At 46.0% G+C, this 24,011-nt stretch overlaps 2 protein-coding genes across 4 annotated transcripts in view; one reads left to right on the forward strand and one right to left on the reverse strand.

Annotated features, from left to right (window-relative positions):
- Tmem39a (transmembrane protein 39A) overlaps positions 1-6,767 on the forward strand; it is a 28,976-nt gene extending 22,209 nt beyond the window's left edge. For both annotated transcript variants that reach the window (XM_048422445.3, XM_048422444.3), the window contains 4 exons: positions 333-675; positions 1,432-1,619; positions 3,380-3,500; positions 6,294-6,767. In XM_048422445.3, coding sequence (XP_048278402.1) covers positions 333-675; positions 1,432-1,619; positions 3,380-3,500; positions 6,294-6,527 — 886 coding nt within the window. In that variant the 3' untranslated portion in view covers positions 6,528-6,767. The remainder of the gene's footprint in view (positions 1-332; positions 676-1,431; positions 1,620-3,379; positions 3,501-6,293) is intronic.
- A 6,607-nt stretch (positions 6,768-13,374) lies between these two features.
- Positions 13,375-24,011, reverse strand: part of Arhgap31 (Rho GTPase activating protein 31) — a 109,801-nt gene continuing 99,164 nt past the window's right edge. For both annotated transcript variants that reach the window (XM_048422452.3, XM_048422451.3), the window contains exons 10-12: positions 23,102-23,650; positions 21,294-21,571; positions 13,375-18,824 (exon numbers count right to left, since the gene is read on the reverse strand). In XM_048422452.3, coding sequence (XP_048278409.3) covers positions 16,425-18,824; positions 21,294-21,571; positions 23,102-23,650 — 3,227 coding nt within the window. In that variant the 3' untranslated portion in view covers positions 13,375-16,424. The remainder of the gene's footprint in view (positions 18,825-21,293; positions 21,572-23,101; positions 23,651-24,011) is intronic.

Here is a 24,011-nt window from a genome sequence, read left to right on the forward strand (position 1 = left end):
GTCACCCTCCTGAACCCCAGAAAAGAAGCCCTGAAGAGTAATCTGGGCCTTGGGTATCTGTATGAACCTTTATTTCAGTTCTTTGAATAGGAGTCCAAGAACCTGGCAACACCCACCCAGCTCAGACCCTGACCCCTGGCCATCACCATGTAGAAAAGTTGCATTCTGGAAAACTGTGCACTCAGTAAAAATGATTGTTTCTAGGTGTTTTTATATGTTATCATTGGGCCTTTTATGTACTATCCTATTCTGCAATGCATGCATACTACTCCATGATGTGGTTACGTGATGTGCAAGAATCGTCTCATTTTTGTATTCACTCTGTGTTACAGGTTCGGAGTTTATGTTCCTCTCTGCTGTTTCCACCAAGATAGTAGAGCCCATCTTCTTCTCACAGACTATGTGGTTCAGCACCAGGCAGTAGAGGAAGGTGCTTCGAATGTGGGCAGTTTGGCCAAATCCAAAGATTTCCTCTCCTTATTGCTGGAGTCTCTGAAAGAACAGTTTAATAATGCCACGCCCATCCCCACCCACAGCTGCCCCCTATCTCCCGATCTCATTCGCAATGAAGTAGAATGCTTGAAAGCAGATTTCAACCACAGAATCAAGGAAGTTCTCTTCAACTCCCTCTTCAGTGCCTACTACGTTGCATTTCTCCCGCTGTGCTTTGTGAAGGTAAGCAGGTGGCCTGCTTTCTGGACTCCCTGGATTTGTGTGTCAATTACATAAGCTGGGTATTTCTTGTTTAATTCCCCTTTTCTCTGTCTCCCCTTTGGCAGCCTGGATGGTGGAGTTCGGCTGCATCTGGAGTGCACTAATACCGCTCCTGGTTGGCGGATAGGTATTTCCATATATGTGATGCACCCCATAGTAGCTCCCCCTTCCTTCCTTCCTTCCTTCCTTCCTTCCTTCCTTTTTTCTTTGTTTTTCTTTTTTAATTTTTTTTAAAGTTTTTGGGAAAAATAAAGAGTGAACTTAAAATAGAATCATTACATAGCAGCATAAGAGAACCAAGATTTCAATGAAATTTAGCCTGCTGTGGTTGATAATAACAGGGTCATCTTGGATTTAACCTAAAATCAATTTATTTCAATTGAAAAGATAAATGGTCTGGATATCACTTGGGATGTTGTAGTATCCTCCTCTCCCCCATCAGAAGCACGTCTGCAGCTGGACTGGCCCTTCAGAAGCACTCGGGTCTTCCAGGAGGAAACACATAGAACATAATTGTTCTCCCTCCCAGCCCTCACTCGCACAGCCAGAAAGTCAGGTTGATTTTGGAGGACTCTGCTCCTGAAGTTTCTGCACGGACAGCAGGACAACCAGTGCATGTTGACTCAGTGGCATTTGTCTGCAGGGTGTATGTCCACACCCTTCCCTGCCTCAGTTCACTGCCAGTGCATGGATCGCTTCTCTTATGGTCTCTTCCAGAGTACCCAGTATTACGACATGCGCTGGTCGTGTGAGCACCTCATTATGGTGTGGATCAATGCTTTTGTCATGCTCACCACGCAACTGCTGCCATCCAAATACTGTGATTTGCTACATAAATCAGCTGCTCACCTGGGCAAGTGGCAGAAGTTGGAACATGGGTTCTACAGCAATGCTCCACAGCACATGTGAGTAGGTTAGAGGGTAACCATGTAACATATCTCTTCATGATACTGGTCATGTTTATATGCTTTGTGTGTGTCATTCTCGTTCTCGGCTTTAAATGTTTGTTTTTTGTTTATATGTGTGCTTGTCATCATACTAAAAAGAATACAGGGCATTAACTCATTTCCAGCACCATCACCAGCTCCTCAAATGGGTCCACATTTCAGCTGCCCAGCTACTCCAGAGTGCATTAAACTCTGGATTTTCCTTTAAGTCTTTACCTTTTGCCCAAATCCAAACATACTTGGGAACATATGTGTGTGTGTATGTATTTTAAACTGTTTGTAAGACATAAGGTTTGTCTTCTCATCTCCATTGCTGCAGCTGTGTAACTAGAATTTGCTGCTTTTGCCTTTTCTAATAAGCGCACATCTGCTCTAGTAATTTTTCTTGCCTGTAATTCTTTCCTTTTTCTTCCTAATCTCTGTACTGATTGTTTCTCCTATACTTAAATGAAAACTGTCCCTGTCTCTGATTGTGTATTTTATTAGTCATTTCTGTGCATGGTTCAGAATGCCTAACTCCCAAATGCTTTCCTTCTGTCAGTTCTGAGCGCACTATCATAACTGTCTCTCAGGCCTGGGCCATCTTCAAACATGGACCCTCTTCGCTTTCCTCCCTTTTATAATTTAAATATTTCACAAATTTCATCTACCAGTTTTCCTCTCCTGAAATGGGACAGATTGAGGTGACCTTCCTTCCCCTCTCCCCCTCAGAGTTCTCCCTTCAATTATCTGCCTTGATGTCTGATACAGATTAGCACAGGCCTTCAAGCCCAGGAACTGAAAGAGATTGGGCCAGGCTGAAAAGAAACCTGAATGTGGGCAAAGGACAGATTTCAATAACAGTTGAAAGTACAGTCCACAGTCCTAGTACTGTACATCTTCAGGCTACTGGTGGCACGTGGCCATGAGGTGTATCATCACCTTAATGCTGGTAAGTGTGAGCAAGGCCGGTGGAACGTGTTCTCAACTGGGAACGCTTCAGGGTGCTAGAATAATTTTTATTTTTAACATATCTAAACTGCTGTCCCAGTTCTTATCCTAGGAGACTAACCTTTCCAAAATCAGGAAGTGATGATTAACTTAGATTTAAGTGAAAAAAATAAATAAATTTAATTTGAAGATTTCCATCCTTCTGCAACTCCATTACATTGATGCTGGAAAGAGAGAAGCTTTTCCTTCCCTAATTTCTTTTCCTTAGAGAAACCTCTGTAGAAATGAACCAAGAAGATGGTAAAGAGGAATGTCTGTGTACTAGTACCGTGTGTTCTGTGTTCTGCTGTATAGCTTCTCCCATCTGTGAGGCATTTGAGTTAGGTGATTAGCAAACAGATCCTGTATGGGGTGTGTGGCAGTGGTGTTAATTTCTTGCATTTGTTGTCATCGGCTTTCACTTGCTGTTTGTACCCTCTTACTGCTCACTTGGGATCCAGATGACAGTCCGCCTCTTATACTTTGTTTTCTGGCCTGCTCACTCTCCCACTCCTGTAAGTCCTTCACTTGGTAGTTCTCTATACTGTATAACAATGAAGTACGTTATCGTAACAAATCCTTTCTAACTCCTAAGAGCTTGACTGTGGAATTACTGTATGTATGTTCAGAATTCAGGAAGATGAAGCCTTGAATGCTTAATCTGATTTCCATAGAAATATAGCTGGCCTTTCAAAACACTGTCTCCCCTAATTCTCAGTATTCTAACAGTGCATTTCTTTCTCCCATAGTTGGTCAGAAAACACAATATGGCCTCAAGGGGTGCTGGTGCGGCACAGCAGATGTCTGTATAGAGCCATGGGACCTTACAACGTGGCGGTGCCTTCAGATGTATCCCATGCCCGCTTTTATGCAAGTACCTCTTATTATTTCTCAAGAATAAACTTAAAAGTGTTAGGAGGCCACTCTGTATGTAAGCATCTAGCACAGTATGTAATACACTATAGAAAGTTCATACTGGCCCTTGACCTTGAGAAATGTTTTTGGAAAGGCAGTCTGAAGTCCACATACCATTGCTCAAAACAAGGTAGTTATGTGATTTTCTTTTTCACCTCATAGTTTAATTTGGTAGTAATGTGGTTTGGGGTATCCTTCAGATATGTTGTATATGAGCCTGGCATGGTGGCATATTATTGTATTTCCAGCACTTGGGAGGTGGAGGCGGGAGGATCAAGAACTCAAGTTCAGTCTTGTCTATATTGACCCTGTCCAAGAATTAACGAGATCCATGCATTAAAGTTAAAATACTATTTAATGCAGTAATGATGGGGTCTTTTGAAGTGTTTACCTGAGTTTGAATGGAAGAAAGTTTAAAAAAAAAGTTAAAATTGAAGAGGAAAAAGCAGTAGGCTCTTACTAATTCCTCTCCTATCCCATCTGAACTCAGCCTTGAGCTGTGCTCTGATTGAACGGTTTTCTAGATACTCCAGCTCTAGGATGCAGACGTCTCTGCTTCTAAAGAAAGGGCAGGGGCTGACCAGTGTGGGTAGGGAAAACGGATATGCAGAGGTGTGCAGTGTAGTGCCTTTGAATTCTGTTATGAAATGGAGGTTTTATCTTTTAAAAGTGTTTCTTTTTTTTTTTTTTCCTTTTTTTCCCTCCCAGTTTCTTGTAAGAGTACCACAGACTTTCTGGTTATGGAGGCTTTTGACCTCTGGGAACTGACGTTAGGGCAAGATGCCTGGAAATAGCTGTGGGGGAGAAGAGCCTGAGGAGGGTGCAGGGCCTTGAGGAGGCAGCAGCATTTCCTCTGGCTTAAGGCCATCTTAGGAGTGGATCATGTCACAGCTCCATAAACTTTGATTTCTCCATAAGTATTTAATTCAGCCAGTGGAGTCTTGCATATTTGGGAATGAATTAATTTGACCAGTGCTGTTCCTTTAAGCTATACCAATTAGATATCTTATTATAATTTTTTGTTCATGTTGGACAGCTGGAAAATCAAGCCAAATTCATATAAGAAGGATGAACTAATTGCTGGTTTTGCACAACCAAATAGGTAAATCACTACTTCTCAAAAGTGATCCTAGGGCTGCCTAAATTGTCTGTCATGTTTGTGACAATGATGGGGCCTCTTTTCTAGACTTCTGAATCAGAATCCCTGGAGGAGCCCAGGAATTTAGAACATTTTTGTCTGAAGTGATACTTAGCACAGATTGAAGTTTGAGAACATTCAAATTCATTTAAACCGGCCTGTGTACCTAGAAGGCAGCTCACACCAGTAATCCTAGCCTTTGGGAAAGTAGAGGCAGAGGATTAGAGTTTCAAGGCCAGCCTTTGGCTACAGCGTGAAAAAACCCAATAAGTCAAACCCAATAAATCAAACCTGTCCATTAGCAGTAGCTGTTACACTTTAAAACCTTTTTTTATGACCTGATCAGTTTCTGGGTTACTAGCACAGTTAACTACACTTTGCTGTAGAATTTGAAATGGCTTTTTTTTTTAATGCTAACAAAGGGAAATGACTATTCTTAATCTTTCTACAATAGTAATTCTGAGCCATTTTATACATGGAGTTGCTGGATATCTTTATGATTCAAGTTCAAGACTTCTTTCCCCTGAAGACTGCCCAGAGAAGCTAAGTGTCCTTGAGAGCAGCCAAGGCAGTTTAACTTCATTCTCACATTTAAACCCTGGAGACAGAAATTCCATCCACATTAGTTGTTTTTAGATGGCATACCAGTATAGACCACGTCTGTCTTCATTTGAATGTAGGGCTGTGTGGGGGTTCATGTTATGTTGCAATCTGTGTCCCCATATTCAGAGTACCTTTTTATTAATAAACTAGGATTAGCCCCTTAGTAAAAAAAATCTGATGAGGGAAAATAAGTCCCATTTTTAGTGTGTCTCTGATAACTGTTCAGGCCCCCTTTTTCTTCTTTGCATGCCTTTTTGAACCTGATTTTTCCATATTAGGGGAAGGAAAGCATGCTCAGCAGAAGTATACAAGGTAGAGAGTTTCAGTTAGTAATCATAGTTGGCAAATGGTTTAAGGGAAAATTACCACACTGTTGTAGCTTGGTGAGGTGGCACATACCTGTAATCCTGCACTCACAAGCAAGGCAAAGGGGAGAGGATTGCTAGTGTCAGCTGGCTTGGGCTACATAGGAAAACCTGCAGAATTTAAAAGCTATCATACTGATATTTCAATTTATAATACTTTTCTCTTTCCCCAGACTTGCCTAATATTGGTATTTATGTCTTACATTAGATCCTAAGATCCTAAGCTAAGAATGATTAACAATACATTTTTGAGTAGTTATATTGCTACTACATTGCAATTGTAATTTTTGAGTCTGTGGTACAAATCCTAAAATATTTCCATGTGGTCTTTTTACCAATCTGGTCTTAGATAAATATGCTTTGGAATGTCTTAGATAAAATAACATCTATGATACCATGTTAGAAAAAAATCTTATTGGGCATCATCGTTTCTTACATTTTAGAGGCATTGCAATAAAATTTATTTCATAGTTGATGAGAAAAAGGAGAAACGTTTCAGATCTCTGATTAGAAATAGTTTGACACTGAATATGCAGATCTGCTTGGTATTGGGTATGTGAACTTACAACTATGAAGCAGTTTTAAGAAAATGAATTCAGTAATTTCAATTTTCCCATGATACAACATTTTGTTTTCCCACAGTTCCTGTTTCATCGTCCATTAAGGCTGCTGAACCTGCTTATCTTCATTGAGGGCAGTGTCGTCTTCTACCAGCTCTATTCCTTGCTGCGGTCAGAGAAGTGGAACCACACGCTCTCCATGGCGCTCATCCTTTTCTGCAACTACTATGTTCTATTTAAGCTCCTCCGGGACAGAATCGTCTTAGGCAGGGCGTACTCCTACCCCCTCAACAGTTACGAACTCAAGGCAAATTAAGCTGCCTCTCAATACGAGGGAGAACTCAGATAAAAATATTTTCATACGATCTATTTTTTTCTTGCGATTTTTATAAATATTTAAGATATTTTATATTTTGTATACTATTATGTTTTGAAAGTTGGGAAGGGCAAGGGATATTAAATGTATCCATAAACAAGGTGATGTTATCTTTCATGTGTTAGTATATTTGAATATTATACATGAGAGGTCGCCCCTTCAGTAAAAGATTAACCTGTTTGTCTGGCTCTGGAGTAACATTCACTTAGAAGCATGTCTTGCGTATCTCTTGACACAGTGTCTTAGGTGTGTCTGTTTTCTCTCCAGTCTTCCCTTAGCTTTAGTTCCTCCCCTGGCCCTAGTAACTGCTGTAGAAAAAAGAGGTGGATGGAGTTGCCTTCCAGCACCCAGTGCCCTTTAATTTAGCATGCTAATAGTGTTGGGGGTAATTCAGCAAAGTGGGTTCAAATCTTGGGTCAGGTGCTCTTAGTTGCCTACTGGGAGGAGGCCGTCCTAAGCTGTCTTTGCTGACCTGTTCTTGTGATACTTCTGATTAATTTCACCTGGTGTTTTGGGGTTTGCTGTCACTTTCATGGCTTTTGCTTCCAAAGATTTTCATTTTCCTTTTAGTTATATGTACTAGTGCTTTTTAGAGACAGGAAGTGTGCAGTGTGCCCACGTTCATGCAGGAGAAGATGTGAAGCTGGACCCCAGGGAGAGGATGAGTGGAAATGCGGGTCTCTAGAGCGTGGGGAGGATGGGCAAGCCCCTTGGCAGAAAGTCTTAGGTGCCATCTAGCTGCTTCCTCTGCTTCCTCTTTATAGTAGCACTGTGCTTGGAATTCTAGGGAAGGAAAAATATAAGAAGTTACTGCTCTGTCGTCAAAATTTGACCTGTACCCAAAATTGGTGTTTTAAATTTCATACTTTAGGCTTGCAGATCAGCCTTTGCTTGTTTTATATGCACGGGGCTCTTTGTTCCTCAGCATTGCAAAGATAAGTAAATAAATTTCCTACTTTAGAACCTTCATATTTGTGCGTTAACCCTTTAGGTCACCATGTCCTTGCTCTGAGAGTTACTATGCTTACAGCTTCTTGTTTTAGAGCAGAAATAGAGCTGGGCTTCGCTGCTTAGACTTTGAAGCTTTGCATGACCCAGATGCGACTTACTAAGCAAAAAGCAAAAGCAACCTGATAGTTCAAAAACTTAGCTCTCTAAACAATTCTTGAGGAAGTATTCTCAAAAGGAAGCACATTCTAGGAATAGGTGTGCACACTGCCCACCTTCATGTTGTATCTAGCCAAGGCTTTCTTGGTTTGATGTGGATGCTGCTCTTAACATTTGAATATCTGACAACCAGTCTCCTAGCATTCAGCAAATGTATGTTGTCCTCCAGGTGCTGGGTAGGCATTGGGCAGTAGGAAAGGCAGGCGCTCATCCTGAGGGGGTGTGCTGAGCCATTCAGTCAGCAAGGCTGCAGTCGTGTTCTGGCAGTAGTGATGAGTGCAGGAGAGAGGGAAGTCAAGACAGGGAAACAGAGGGAGTGGCACCTGTCAAAGGCATTTTTTAAATAGAAAGCGGGACTTAATTTGGAAAGCCATAGAATGACTGAAATGGCTCACGACCACCAGCTGTTAGAAGGCATCTCTAACAAGTACTTTTGTTGTTTTCTTTCCTTTTAGAAAAGGTCTTGCTTTCACAGCCCTCCTGTATCGGTCTCTGGAATGGTAAATTATGGGTGTGTATCACCATATCTCTAAGGAGACGCCCCTTCTTTCTTCCTCTCTCCCTCTCTCCGTCCCTCCCTCCCTTTCTCTCTCTCCCTTCCTCTACCTGCCCCCCCCCCCCAAAGCAGGGTTTCTCTATGTAGCCCTGACTATCCTGAAACTCTCTTTGTAGATCAGGCTGGTCTTGAACTCAGATCGCCTGTCTCTGTCTGCTGAGTGCTGGGAATAAAGGCGTGCACCATGCCTGGATGAGATTGTTTTATTTTTAAAGGAAGAATCTTGTGAAGTAGCCCAGGCTGGCCTTGGGCTTGAGCTGCTCCTACCCGAGTCTCCACAGTAGTGGTGTGCGTTACCATATTCATTTCATCAGGGCTGATGTGTAATTCTGTGTCTGTGTGCATGGATGCAGATGTCTGTGGAGGCTAGAGGCATTGAATCCCCTGGAGCTGGAATTACAGGTGGTTGTGAGCTATCTGATGTGGGTACTTGAACTGAGGTCAGGTCCCCTGGAAGAGTAGTAACTTTTCTTTAGACCTTTAAAATACTTTTAAAAGTGGTTTTGTCAGACAGGCGGTGGTAGTGCATGCTTTTAGTCCTAGCATTCAGGGGGCAGAAAGAGGCGGATCTATGTGAGTTCCAGGCCAGCCTGGTCTGCAGAGTGAGCTCCAGGACAGCCAGGCTGTTATACAGAGAAACCCTGTCTCAGGAAAAGGAAAATTTTTGAGTTTGTGCGTGTGTGTGTGTACAAGTGAGTGTGTCTTTGGAAGGCAGAGAATAATTTTGGGGAGTTCTCTCCTAACTTTACATGGATCTCTGGGTTGCACTCAGGTGTCAGGCGTGTGTGGAAGTGCCTTCACCTCCTGAGCCATCTCACAGTCCTAGGATCTAATTTCTCAGCAAAAGTCAGACACAGCAAGATAAAGCCATATGCGCTTTAGCCATAGTGAAGATACAGCTGACAGTCTGCTGGAGTTGAACTCAGGTTGTCCGGCCTGGTAGCAAAGCCTTATCCACTAAGCCATCCAGCCAGTCCAAGAATTTCATTTTATAGCAGCAAGAGCATTGACTTTATGGGGAATCACTTTGTACAGTGGAGGAAGAAGAAAAGGAAAGCACAGAGTTAGAATATTAGCTTTCTTGCCATTTAAAGTGGTTCAGCTAAATATAACTGAGAAACGGAAGGCGGGGAAGCTGCCATCTAGCTATGCTTTCCTTGGAATCTAGTTTTCCTTTTCTTGGCTAGCAGTTTAGCTAGGTCTTGTGGCATATGCTTGTAATCTCAGCACTCGGGAACTTGATGGAGGAGGACTTTAGTTTGAGGTCAGCTAAGGGTGCATAGTAAGACCCTTGTATCTCAGCAGCAACAACAAAAGGTCCCAAGTTGGTTCTTGTGTACAGAAATAATTGAGATAATTAATTAGAGAAGATAGGCCTTTTTAAAAACAAATAATTCAATGATTATGAGTCTTTTGTTCACATGTATGTCTGCAGTGTGTCAGCTAATACCCATGGAAGCCAGAACAGGGTGTTGGATCCCCTAGGAACTGAGTTATAGATACTTAGGAGCCCCCATATAGGTGCTGGGAATCAAACTCGGGTTTTCTGAAAGAACCCCCATGTTCTCTGCAGAAGAGAAGATCTGATCCATCTCTCTAGCCCCCTAGACTGGTCTTATAAACATGATTCTACCTCTGTTGAAAGCTGGATTGTCTGAATTCTAAAGGTGTGGTACAAGAAGAGCAGCCGTGTGTAGCGGTGTATACCTGTCATCCTGGTACTCAGGAGTCTGAGGCCCTCTTCAAATTTGATAATAGTGCTGTTAGAACAGTGGTGGGCCAGGCATCGGCGGTCTTCCACAAATGAAATAGAGTAGCAGAACAGAAAGACCTCCATATGTGCACTTTGGCACTTGACACCCCCCCACACACACATAATTCTAAGTGAGTAAAAATAAAGAACTGTAAACATTGGCCTGATGAAAGAAGCCCATAATCTCTGATACTGAGGAAAGGAGGGTCAAAATCCAAGGCTGAGTAAATTCAAGACTAGTCTGAAAAAATCAGACCCCGTCTCAAAATCAAACGCCAAGAGTACAGGGCTGGGGAGTGGTGAAATGGCGTAGGGGTATGATAGGTAAAGCACTTGCTGTCAGGGTGGACACTGCTTTCGGTTCCAGGACCTTGTGGTGGAAAGAACTGACTGAAAATTGCCTTCTGCTCACCACATACGCCTCAACGCCTCACATGTTCACACATATGATAAATACCATTTTTAAAAAATGGATGCAGGGCTAGAGAGGTGGCTCAGCAGTTAGGAGCACTTGTTCTTGACGAGGACCTGAATGTGGTTCACAGCACCCACATGGTGCCTCACAACCACCTGTAACTCCAGTTCTAGAGGGCCTGGTACCTTCTGAACCCTGTTGGTACCAAGTACTCTTACAGGCAAAAGGCACACATAATAGAAAAGAAGACTGACTAGGGATAGATAAGTCTAGTAAAGTTCTTGCCTGGCGTATATGAGGGCTTAGTAATACCAAGTAAAAGAAGAGCCATGTACAATTATTGCACGGGTGTTGGTAGGTTTCCCTTGAGAACAAAATTCTTCCAGGTGCTGATGGGATACATGGTAGTAGGAAGTGGAGCCTGATGCTAAATCTAGGACGTTTGGCACCTAAAAAAGTTAAAATAGTTAGGATCATACATTGTGATACATTGTGATAGGGCTTTTGTGTGAGACAGGGAGGAGCAATGGTGCAGGAACAGAGTGAGAAGCTGGGAGGACATTTTAGGACAAAGGAGAAGTCTGGTGGAGTAGAAGTATCCTTGAAGTCAGGAAGTTTATGTTCCTTTCACACCCCGATTCCCACGTTATGTGTTTGTGTGTGTGAGGTGATAAATGCTAGGATAGCGAATGTTGGCTTTATTCTTTCTAGCACTGGATGCTGGATGACCACTCAGTCCTCAGGGTGGGGTCTGGCTCAGTGGGCAAAGCCCTTGCTGTGTAAGTTCAAATCCCCAGCAGCCACGGAAAAGCTGTGCAGGTGTGGCAAGTCTATCTCTAATCCCAGCCCTTGGCAGGGGAGATAGAGTTCCCAAGGGCAAGCCAGCTAGACTAGCCTACTGAGCAAGCTCCAAGCTTGGCCAGAGAATCCACCTTAGGAAATAACATGGAGAGTGATTGCAGATGACATCTTCCATCAGTCTCTGGCCTCTGCACACTTCAAGCATGCACAGGTGCACAAATCTCAGTGACCACCCCCAGAACAAAAGTCCATAACTGAAGTTATAAGAAACCCGAGCCTGCACCTATGCAGCGGGTTCTTAGCTCTGTTTAAGCTACAGAGTTTCAAGGAGTTGGCTGTCTTTTGTTGTTGTTGTTGTTGTTGTTGTTACAGCTTGTACTTGGTACAGGATGTTAATTTGTCCTGGGTGTTTGGTTAAATGACTGTGGTAAGAGAGTGAAGTTGCAAACAGTTGAATATTAAGATATAGCAAAAACAAGCTAATGGAAGCCAGGCATGGTGACTCGTGCATGTCATCTTGACATCTGGGAGGCTGAAGCAAGACTGCTGCAAGTCCAAGGCCAGACTGGACTACATAGTTTCAGGCCAGTCTGATCCAGAGAGTGAGACCCCATCATAAGTTTCTCTCCCCCAACCCGCATTTATGTGTATGAGTGTTTGGCTTGTGTGTGTTTATACCCCATGTGTGTGCATGGTGAAAGCCAGAAGAGGGGAGGAATCCCCTAGAACTGGGATTAGAGAAGGTTGTGAGCCAACAACTGGGTGCTAGGAATCCACCCAGGTCCTCCAGAAGGACAGCCAGTGCTCAGCTGCTGAACCATCTCTCTAGCAGCCCCTCTCATCAACTGTTTTTAAAAGCAAACCCAAAATTTATGGAAGGTTTGTGAAATCTGACCTTGAAGTAACAACAACAAAACCCAAATGATGTCACACAAGAAACTAGCAATGTGAGTATGACGTCTTGTGACTTATGGTGTTGATTTTGGTGACCCCCATGTCCTCTAACCAATAGTCCATCCCAAGAATTATATTTTTTATGATTTATTAGAGTACATTTTAAAGCATAACAGTCTCTTTTAATTATACTTAAATTTCTCTATGGGTATGTTTAATATATTTTTTAATGAATAGAAAACATTTTGATTATATCTTTGGAAACATTTGTAGAGTTCAGAAACAGCTTGCAATCGATCATATGGCTGCCAGTAGGGTCCTTTGAAAAAAAGTGCTTTACTTTGCAGAATCATAAGCCAGAAAGTACAATGGCACTATGTCAACTCAAAGCATCGGGGTTCCTGGCTTCTCACATTAGCTACCTCCTTTTTGGCCCACATTGAGAACCCATCTCTGTGTTGCTCACATACCCTAACCTAAGTGATTTCTGTGTGTGTCAATCCTTTTATACTGCCTGAACTGGCCTGGTCTCAGGCAATAGCCCTAATGACGTCGCCCTCTCCTCTTGTTATTTTCTCCTTCCACCTCTGTTTGGCTAGGAAAGGAGGATACATTCTTTGTAATTAAACATTTTGAGCTGACCTTCCTCTTTGAAATGCCTGACATACTCTTGGCCAGCAAACCCCAAAATGCATGTTGTCATCGAGTAGGACCAGCTTGGTAGAAGGTAGTCCTAATTTATGTAAGCAGGAATTGGGATTGCTAGAAACTTCTTCCATCCCAGTCCTAAACAAATAATCTTGCGGTCTCCAGAGGGTCTCCCCGCTCCATTTTCGAGACAGGGTTTCTCTGTAGTTTTAGCACCTATCTTGGAACTAGCTTTTGTAGACCAGGCTGGCCTCTGCCTCCCAAGTGCTGGGTGGGATTAAAGGTGTGAGCCACCACTGCCCGGCTCTCCAGAGCTTCTTAGCAGTTTGTCTTGGGCATATCTGTGATTTTATCAACTAAAGAAATTGACTTTTCTTATGATCAAACTCTCTCAAATCCTTTCTTACGGTGTGTGGGATTTGATCCTACTTGGTTTATAAGTAGACATCCAACAGGTAGACCTTGCAACCAACAAGGACCATGCAAACCATCAGAAATACGTATTAGCTCATTTTCACTTTGATCTTTAAAAACAAAGTTCTCAACACCCAAGTGTCTCACTGATATATTTTATTGGATTTGCAATTCTGCTTAACTAGATTATTTGAAATTAGTAGGTCATTTGATACTGTTAACATCCCTACCGAAAGGTGCTAGTCGCGGCTTTCTGCCTTCTCTTGGCATCTAGTGGTTCTCACCCTGCTCCCAGTTGTTTCGGGCTCTTTGATTGCCAGCATCCCTCCTCTTCGTCAGACTCCTCCTCACCAGTGTGGGAGTGCCAAGGTCTAGTGCCCTCTCACCAAGCTTTTGATAAATGCTTGATGAGGATGCCGACATTGACATTTTTAGTGTCTCCAGAGTCCAGAATTTTATCTTGGATACTATTTTGAATTTTAAGGTTCATGTAAAGACAGTAGTGTATTTCATAATGACATCTTAGTCAGATCTCTTCATATTCTAAGAGTAAAGAACAAAAATTCAATGCTCTTTCTCCACTTGATTTTGGCAAAAAGGTGGGGGGACATCTTGGGAGGACTGTTTTGTAAATAAATATGGATTATTGACTTAAGCAACAGTAATTCGTCAAAAAAAAAAAGGGTACATGTAAGCATTTTGCTTGCACTTCAGTCTTTAAAATGAGCTATCCCGGGTTGGGGACTGGCAGTTGCTCTGAAGAGTGATTCTCCTGCTCTTTTTTGCAAATCAGCAGTCCTGACAACAGTGCTACTTCACCTGGATGGAAGCAAGTAGTCTGATTGGCCATTCTCAGGGATCCAATTTTAGAGCCCCTGGTGGTGGCCAAATGGTGACCCAGGGCATCTTGAGGAAAAATTACTTTGCCTTGGAATGAGTTTCATCAATGCAGGCTTAATCAGCCCACAAAATGTATGAATATGTGTGTGACAGTTGATAGCTGTAAGACCATCAAAAAAGGACCACACTTGAGAAACAGGACTCTGAGATGGTAAAGCCGCCAAACCCTTCTGGAATTGACTGGCTAAGAAAACTTGAAGTAAGGAATATTTCCAAATAAGTATCAGGGGGTCATGGGGACACCCATATGCCCGTTCTTCGGAAGGTGATGTCGTAAATGAATGGTATCTAAAGGAGCATGGCAATCATTTTAGAAACCCGCCCTCAGAATTGAAGTCATTTGTTAGTATACAGATGATGGCTTTTCTGTCTACCTGCCAGTACAAATACATCCTAGAAGTATTAGAAAATTTAGAACAGTAATTAAGTAGTTTGAGTGATCCGGTGCTTGGCTCTTTCCCTCACGTCCCACTGGAACGAGTCTTTGCTAAGGCAAACCATAAGTACCCTGAGGCTGGCGGGAAGCGTGCTAAGGCAGGAGTGCATTTTCAGATCTTCAGAGCACGGCCTTTCTCATCTCTCCACACATACTTCTTCACCTTCCGTGACTAGGGGGGAACTGCTGTGTCCTAAGACTTCTCGTGGGTTGACATCTCATGGCTGTTGGTCCAGTGCTTTCCTCGCCTACCGAGAAAGCAAAGGCTGAAGACCTAGTAACTGCTCCCCACGTTCCCTCATGTGGACTCACTCTCATTAGCTGACTTACTAGTTAGCCTTGGCCCAGGCCCTGCTTAAAAGGGGTAGGTCAGGACTTCAGATCCTTAAGGTTAACCAGGGAGGGAAGGAGGGCATGACATCTGTGCTAAGGCTTCCACATTTCCACGGGAGATGACTTCAGCTCAGCCCTACCCAGTCCAGTGCCACCTGAGTGGGGTCAGCCCACAGGTGCTGCTAGTCTTTAGAGAAACTGGGCTTCTGGACAGAGCTCAGCGAGGATGGAGTCTGAAAAGTGCCCCATTAAGCGTTTGAATGGAAGCACCAGCTATCTTCCAGCAGGTGTAAGGAACACCAGATTGGTTTACTGCATCTGCTTGTGTCTAGACAATGCCAAAGAGCAAGTCTGAGTGCTCAGGTGGATGGTGAAGGGGGAATTAAGACAGAGAGAGGTGTCTCAAATCTACCCTTGAGTGAGAGGAGAAAGGAAGGGAGCCATTGGCTAAAGGCAGTGCCCCTTTGAGGACCATGAATGACAGTGACAGCCACTGCTGGGGTGCCTCATTGCCTCTCCTGTCATGCCGGGCCCAGACAGCTTCGTGATGGATGGTCAAGCTGAGCTAGAATTTTCTCCCTGATGCCTGGCCAACTTAAACACATCAGGTCCTTATGAAGTTGTGCCTTTCTTTGAGGCTTTTCCCTATGACATGTGGTACTTGAATTCTGGTACTATTAAGAAAGCAGACACGTCTCTCCTGCAGACCTATATGACTTTCCCGTCCCATACTTATATGACTTGCAGTCCTCAGTCCCCCTAACTGCTGGATTTGTCCATTGGAGTTCAGCACAGGGCAGGTGGAGGGAGTCACAAAGCCAGCACCAGGAAGCGTTCGTGGGTCGTGCCAATCTGGGGCTCTGCTCTTGAGTCCTGATTTTGACTTTCTCAGTGGTTCATGGATCACCTCGGACAGGTTTGCAGCAATCCCAGGGAGAGAGCGCAAGAAAGTACCTCCTGGATACCTTAAGTGCATGTTAGTTTGCATTTTCAGATCTGCTTCTACTTGAGGGTAGATTTTTTTTTTTACAGAGCTTATTAGAAAACTGGTCTAAAAGAACACATGCTTTAAAGAGCATAATAAAGCACGAAGAAGCCTAGAAGCCTTCAATGGAAACAGGAAGATTTTTTTTCTGACTCAGGCAAAGGATTGTTCTTTCTTTCAAGGGATACTAACACAGCCAGCTCTGAACAGTAACAGTGGTGATGGAGAAAAGCTGTGACTCACAGACGAGCCCCAGTTTCCACCGGAGGCAAGCATTCCATCCGCTTCCCTTGCCTAACCTTCCCAACTTGCTCCTGTGGACTTACTTAAATCTGACTTTTTGGTCCTTGTCTTGACCATTCTGGCAAATGGACTCATGCATGGTCAAAGACAGAGAGGCGGGGGAAGTGGGAGATGGGGGTGGTCAGAGGTCAAAATAAGCCTCCATTTAGATAACTTGTGCCTGGAAAAATGGCCAGTTGGTCCTATAATAACCTCCAGATGAACCTGACATTTTTGCAGATGCCAACTGGTCTCATTCTATTTGCCTCCCGCTTCTTCCATCCAGAATCACGGATCTCCGCTGGGGCTGGTAAAAACAGCTTGTTGACGTCTCTAGTCTTTGGCCATTCTTAGGGATGGTCATCTTATTCCTAAGCGTAACCCCTTCCGCTGTGACCCACGTGTTTTCCGCCAGCTCTCCACAGAGAAGGCCAGGGGAGACTGTCTGAGTGGGGCTTCTGATGGGGGATAGCAGGACCTTGGAATCTATCATTGTGGATGAGGAGGGTAGGTGGTCCATGATAGGGAATAAGATTAGGCTCTGAGGTCTTCCTGGCCTTGATCTGTGGAAAGGCTTAGGACCCGCAGACGCTCGCTCCAGTTTTGAAGAAAGAAGGTTCTCTCCTGATGGTTCTGTCTCTGATGTGCGCTTCCTACATGGCACCATTGCATCCTGTGTGGAGAGCAGACTGGAGGCCCCTGGTTGCGGAGAGCAGAAGGACCCCTTGCACACGCAGGATGCAGTGCTGTCCTTCCTCTGGGATGCAAGCGCTCCTGTCTCTTGCTTTGGTTGCTCTTCCTCTGGGCTTTCCAGGGAGGAGGGAGAATCATCTTTGGTGAGTTTCTGAGGGGTCTCAGTGGTTGAAACAGGCTCTTCCTGCTTTCTCTCTAGAGGCTGAGTACCCCCTTCCCCTGTGTTCTGAGAGGGCAGGGGCTGTGGGATCTGCGTGTACTGAATCTTGGGTGGGATTACAGGGACAGCCTTGGCCTGACACATTTTGATCATGAAGGAGGTTCTTACAGCTGACACGCTCACAGGCGCTGAGTTCCGACGGCCTGTCAGAGCATGGGCAACAATGTTCAGGTCCTGAGTGTCCTGGGAGTTCCAGGGGGCTGCTTGACAGTGAGAGGAGGTCACCCAGGTGACCTTGGTGTCTCCTAGTTCAGAGAACTCTATTCCAGGTGAACTAAACGAAGCCCCGTTCTCAAGTCGGAAGAGGTCAGCAATGGGTGTGGCAGAGTCCAAGTTGAGGGAGGAAGGCCTGTGTTTCCCTTTGGAGGGCCCGCACTCAGTGCTCTTAAGCTGTAATTTTAGGGGGTGCTCCCCAGGCGAGGTGCTGTCTTGAGCCCTAGGTGAACTTGCTGTGCTGCTCTCCGGCCCAGGAGCATCACTGTGTTCCACCTGAGGGCTGCTGAGTCCTTGCTCTGGTTCCTGCTCCTTCCCCTCTTCCAGACTGCTGAAGTTGGTTCCCACTGGTTTGGGTGGTACACCAGACGGTCCCTTCTGGCTGGGAAGAGCCTCTAACCCTTTCAGGCCAGAGAACTCTCTGAAGGCTTTCAGGGCTTTCTCCTCCCACCCAGCAGACTTGTTCCTGGCTGCGGGGGGCGGCAGAGGCTCATAATTCCTCTCCGTTTCAAGGCTGACACAGCTGCTGGAGAAGGGGATCTCGAGCGTCCAGTGACTCTGACCAGTGCTTTTGCTGTCTAGCGAGCGGCTCTGGCGAAGGCTGGGCCTGTGGCAAAGTCTCCTCTCCAATCGGTGGCCCTGGGAGCACTGCACCTGCGACCCCTGCACTTCCTTCAGGGTGGGAGAATGAAGGGGACTAGTCACCCACTGGGGCTCCTCCCAGGGTTCTACCATCTCCAGGCCATGCTGAGCGGTGTCTGTGCCAGGGTCCTCTTCATCACAGTCTGAAGGCTCCTGTGCTGTGTGGGGGGCATCCCCCTCTTCTGGAGGGGAGACTTCGACCTCTTGGACCTCTTGCGTTGGGCTTGGAAGATCAGGGCCTTTGGGCTCAGCAACAGCACACTTTGCATTTTGGTTCTCGTTGGGGCTGGCAATGGCCTCTTCTCTCTGACAGAGGCTAGGGACGCCAGGATTGTCTCTGGGTTTTGGCTGATCTGTGTAGGCATCTGTCCTGGAATCCATGGATGATTTGTCTCGGTCAGGACCTTCCTTTGACAGCAAAACTCGAGGCTCCTCCTCCAGAGGAGTTGGAGGGGGAGGAGCAGGAGGAAGTGGAGGAGAGAGATTTCTTGGGCCTCCTGTGTCTATCCTAGCTGGAGAAGACACCTTCTCAAACAGAAGTAATTGCAGAGGTGCCAGACCGGCTGGGTCCGGGCTGAGCACTAGCTCAGACTCTGACCCAGGGATGCTGCCCACCGGCTCCAGCTTCTCTCTATCGGCGAGGATGGCAGCCTCCTGTGTGCTCTGATTGGCTGAGTCCCTTGTCCACACTTGCAGAGGTGTAGAGCTACAGGGCGAACTCGCAGAGGCCTCTGGGAAAGGAAATGGGGCTGGATCTGTCTCAGTTATTGAGCTTGTCTTCTGGTCAGGGGGTGGCAACGAGGAGAGCTCCTCCTCCGATTCAATGATTTTCAGTTCCTGTTGAATCTCAGGCCAGATCAGGGTGTGAGCTAGGTCATCCTCATCCTGAAAAACAAGAGGACCCTGATTACTTTGGAGTCCAGAACTCTGAGGGCTGATGTCTGCCAAAAGGGAATGGGGTGATGCCATATTCCAGCCAGTGAAGGAGGCAGTCGCGGCCATAACCATGGGTGTCTCGAATAGGTTGTGTCCTGGTTAACTTTTTCAGTGTCCTAAGATGATACCAGGTATAGGCTTGTTAAATAGATTAAACAAGTGACCAGAACCATACAGTAGATCGGGATGGAAATCCAGTCCTGTCCACAGAGGAACTCAGTCTGCCGCGGACCCTCCTCAGTCAGTTCTTAGCACACGCAGGTGCTTAGCCCAGCAAGTGCTCCGTCACTGAGCTATGCCCCCAGCCTCCCACTTACCTGTAGCGCATTCCTTGCCTTTATCATATCAACATGCAATTCTCTTGTAAGGAGAAGCATCTCAGGGAGTCTTACACACACACACACACACACACACACACACCCCGTGGAGGTGTGTGTCGTTCTGCGAAAGTCTGATAAGCCTCTGACCTTTTATCTCTTCACCTAGCTCTGGGTCTAGAGTACTGAGGGTTAAATCCAGGTCTCTATGCACTCCCTTCATCTTCCTTCCTTCCTTCCTTCCTTCCTTCCTTCCTTCCTTCCTTCCTTCCTTCCTTTCTTCCTTCCTTCCTTCCTGTCTCTCTTTCTTTTCTTTCTTTCTTTTTCTTCTTTTTAGATTTTTTGGAGACAGGGTTTCTCTGTGTAGCTTTGGAGCCTGTCCTGGAACTCACTTTGTCGATCAGGCTGGCCTCGGACTCACAGAGATCCACCTGCCTCTGCCTCCTGAGGGCTGGGATTAAAGGTGTGTGCCACCACCACCTGACCCCCTTTATTTCTTTAAGCTCTCGAGTATGACTCAACCAAAACCACCTGGATTCTACTTCACTGCATTTCTGTGTTAACAGTTTTGCCCTTTTTGTGTTTCCTTACTTCACTCAGCGTTTCTCTTCACCGATCTCTTACTCGGAAACTCTGTTATGTCTCCTCACCACTCCATACCTGCACTGTGCCCTGGATGCTGATTTTTCCCTGTGAGGCTGGCAGCGACAGTGGTGACAGTCTTGGTCGCACAGCCGAGCAGAGTGCCTAGCGCAGAGTGGGGATTTAGCCACGTGCCCAGTGAAGGAATGATCTGAGCCTGATTTGCTAACTTGTGGTCACCCTAGTTCTTCCAGCACTAACCGTCTTCCTCGAGGTATCATCGTTTGTACTGGGGTTCTCCTCACGAGAATCCAACCCCAAAGAATCTCTGCCAATGCTTTATGGGAACCCTTGCTCAACCCTCCTGAAGCCACCTTATTTGCCTAAGTCAGCTTTGCCCTAACTCCCCCCATATGGTCCTTTTGGTGTCTTCTGGAAGCAGGTTAAAATTCTGTAGGCTTCCTTTACCCCTCAGCCCAGTCCTCTGGTCACGGTTATAACAAATGCAGGCCTTCTCCCTGAGTGTCCCCAGAAAACCTCCTCACACCTTCTACATAAAGACATCTCATAAAAACACTTGTGGAAAACACCACCCCCCAAAAAACGGGTAAGGGTTGTCAGCTTTGGCATCAGATTTGATCTTCTCTAGAAGCACAGACTAGAGCCTGGTAAGGTCTCAGGTTTTATAGAGAGTCTCAGACAAACACCAGGCTGCCATGTCCGAGAAAAGAGAACGGGGTTCATGAGTGGTCACCATGCTTGGAGCTGGGATATAAGGAGCAGGCTTCATGTTGCTAAGGACATGCAGTAATTTATGGGCTAGAAATATTCAGAGTTGTGTCTGCCATGGGAATCTGAGCTGAATGGTTGCTTCGCATCATGGCGGACCTCCCTGAGGCCTGCCACGGAGGAACTCCAGACTGAGAAGTGAATTTTGACTTTGTTTTGTTTGTTTTGGGAGACAGGGTCTCAAACATCTGAGGTTATCCCAAATGACCTTAAAACCATGGTCCTCCAGTTCCCGTTGCCCAGGTGATGGGATCATAGGTGTGGGCCAGCATTCGTGTCTAGGAAGTGAGACTTCTAAAGATATAGATGGGGCAAGGAAGATGGCCAGTGAGTAGGGGTGCTAGCCTTCCAAGCCTGAGGGTCTGTGCCTGATCCCCGGGATTGAAAAAGCTCAATGTGGTGGCGCACATCTGTAATCCCGGCACTCCTGTGGTGAAGTACAAGGTTTGGAAGCCTGGGGTCTGGTCCGCCTGCAGTCCAAAGCGCAGCAGAAACAACAAAAGAGAGGCACTGCCTTAACAAATAAGGCAAGAAGAGACTCCCCAAAGTTGTCTTCTACCCCCCACATATATACGCTGTGCCACACATGCAGCAGTAATCACACTTACAAAATGAAAACTTGAAAAAAAAATAAGTAAATAAATCTCTCTTGCAGCAACCCTTAACGTTTCTTTAAAAATCTGCTTTAAATTGTACTGTCTGTGACTGGAACAGGCAGGGTCCACCTTACCATCTCGTGGAGAAGCATCGCTTCTGTCCTGGCCCTGAGGTTCTCTTGGGGAGCAGTGTTCCTCAGCTGGACAGCCCCCGGGCTCTCCTCCACCACCTTCTCGGCATCTGGCGTCTTCTCTGGGTCCCTTGAAAGTTGAGAGCCCAGGGATATTTCCAAGGTTTTCTTCTCTGCTTGGGTACCTGGGTCGAGGGGAGGGCCTTGGCTACTTTCTGCTGTCCCCAGGGCTTCGGGTTCTGGCATGGTGTCCTCGGGAGCGGCCTTCTTAGCCACAGAAGCTGTGGGGAGGATGGGCAACAATCAGTACAAAGGGCTCATTTCCCAAAGGCCCTCGTGGCACCCTCCCATCTCTGTCCCGCCTGCCAGCCCTGCTTTACAGGGACTCACCGCCCTCCCTCATTCTTTACGCGCTTTTCTCGACAACATTCCTGCCTCAGATTCTGGCCAGCATCTACTCCAGTGGTTCTCAACTGGGAGCCATTCTGCTCTAAATTCCCCCAGCCCCACTGTGGGCATCGGTGATTTCTGAAGACAGTTTTGGTTGTCACGACCTTGGAGGCGATGAGTTCTTTTGGTTCCTCAAGCACAGCTTTTTAAACCATAGGTTGTGCCCGCACGTGAGGCCACATAACTGACTGTGCAGGTTGTGAAAATGTTGCCACGAGTGAAAGGCGTCTGGAGAGACGGCCGCCAAGATGAATTCAAAACCGAACGGACAGCGACTCTTAGTTGCTCATTACTGTGCTCACCTGGCTGCATTGCACAGCTTCGTCCTGCCAGGCAGCACCAACAAACACTGGCCGGCACACCTTGGTTTAGGTTTGAGATTAATAATGCACTAGGAATTAATTATAATTAATTACGTGTTAGCAAGTGGTGGCTCCCCACTTACTGTGAAGTTTAGGGAAAATAATTCCTTTACAAGCAAATGGGGATTATCTAATAATAATGACCCATACCTCAGAAGGTTGTCTTGGGAAGTGAGATTATACATGTTGGGCACAATAAGAGGTTCTGAAAAGCGTTAATGTTGGTTGGGACAGAAACATTCTGTTGGTTTGACTGTCAGCAAACTTCATGTTGAGATTCTCCCTAATCCATTTTAGGACCATTGGTCAAAAAGAGTCCTTCCTAAGTGGCTTATGCCTGTAATCCAAGCATTAGGGAGGCAGACGCAGTGGGATCTGTTGTTGGAGACCAGCCTGCCTACAAGGGAAGAAGCCTGGGGCAATAACAACAGAAACTTCTGCTCACCCCGGACACAGTTCCAAGACTGTATCGGCTGTGGTGTGGGAGACCCCATCAGACACACTCTGAGATCACTGTGGTCAACCCGAGGGAAGCACTCTCTCATGGCTAGGTGTGCTAGCCATATTCTTTGCAGATATGAGATAGAAATGAGGAGGGATGGACAAATGGAAAATACATCCAGAAATACAGGCCCATCAATTCCAGCTCTCTAGCTCAGCATCCGACTTTTTCCTCCTGAGTTCTCACCATGTGTGCTAGCAAAGTAGTTAGTATCATTCGCTGAGTACTTAGTATCTATTGGACGCTGCTCTGAGATCTTTGTGTGTGCCAATCAAATGTTCACACAAATTTACAAACAAGGTATTGTTATGAACACCAGCATTTTATACATTAAGAAACTGAGGCACAGGCAGAGCGTGGGTTTGCAGCAGCCATTCTGGTCCTGGAGCCCACCATCCCAACCACCTCACCACACTGCCCTTCAAATCCTATTTAAGCCAATTCAAACATGGTGTCCTGTCTTGCAATGGAGGGAGACCCTCCCGCTCCTATTTTACCTGGAAGAGACTCAGCTCCCAGGGACTTCTCTTCTTCTGGCCATCCTCCACTTTCTGAACCTTGGAAAGAAAACTCTTCTAGGCTGGAGAGAGACTGCAGCTCTTTGGGGGGCGTTCTGCACGGGGTGCTGTTGGTACTGATGACTGCGGACACGCGCAGTGGCACCGACACAGCGAAGGGCTCGGAGATGTTGAGCGCCTTTCGCTGGTGGCGCGGTGAGGGCTCCATCTGGAACAGGCTGCTGGTGAAGACGGATTTGCCGGGACTGTCGCTGGAGGTGTAGAACATCCCCAGAAGCTTGGGGGCGGACTGCTCGCTCTCAGGGTCTCCGATGGGGCGGAACACCTTCAGCTGCTCAGGCAGGGGTCGGATCTGACCGCCCACTTCACAGCCACCCTCAGCCCCAGCCGGCATCCCCTCCTGACCCCATTCGCTCTCTTTGCTGAGGTCGCAGGAGCTGCCGGCGCTGCTTGCGTGCATTTTTGAGGCTGGAATGAAAAATCCACCAGTGGTGACCGTTCGATTGAAATTTCCTTTGCTTTCTTTCCCTGGTGAAGAAGAGCAAGCGTTGGTTAGCATCGTGGGTGTCCACAGGCTACTCCTGGGGAAACCGCTTTCCTTGAAACTTGTAGCTGGGTCTGAAGGTTGTTTAACAAAAAGTGGAAAAGATGATAGCAATTCGTCTACCAAGTCTAGAATTGCTAGAACAAATGTCAATCCCCCGTTGTTTGGCAATGGGTATCAACTCTTATGTAACCCACTCCAGCAGGCAATACAGAGAGAACACGCCATTATGCTGGGTTGCCTTTGTCAACTTGACATAAACCTAGACACATTTGGGAAAGGGACTCTTAGTTGACAAAGATGCCTCCATCACATTGCCTAGAAGCGAGCCCGTGGGACATTTTC

This window comes from Myodes glareolus, chromosome 2, assembly GCF_982192425.1.
Source record: "Myodes glareolus chromosome 2, mMyoGla1.1, whole genome shotgun sequence".
NCBI classification, from domain to species: Eukaryota; Metazoa; Chordata; class Mammalia; order Rodentia; family Cricetidae; genus Myodes; species Myodes glareolus.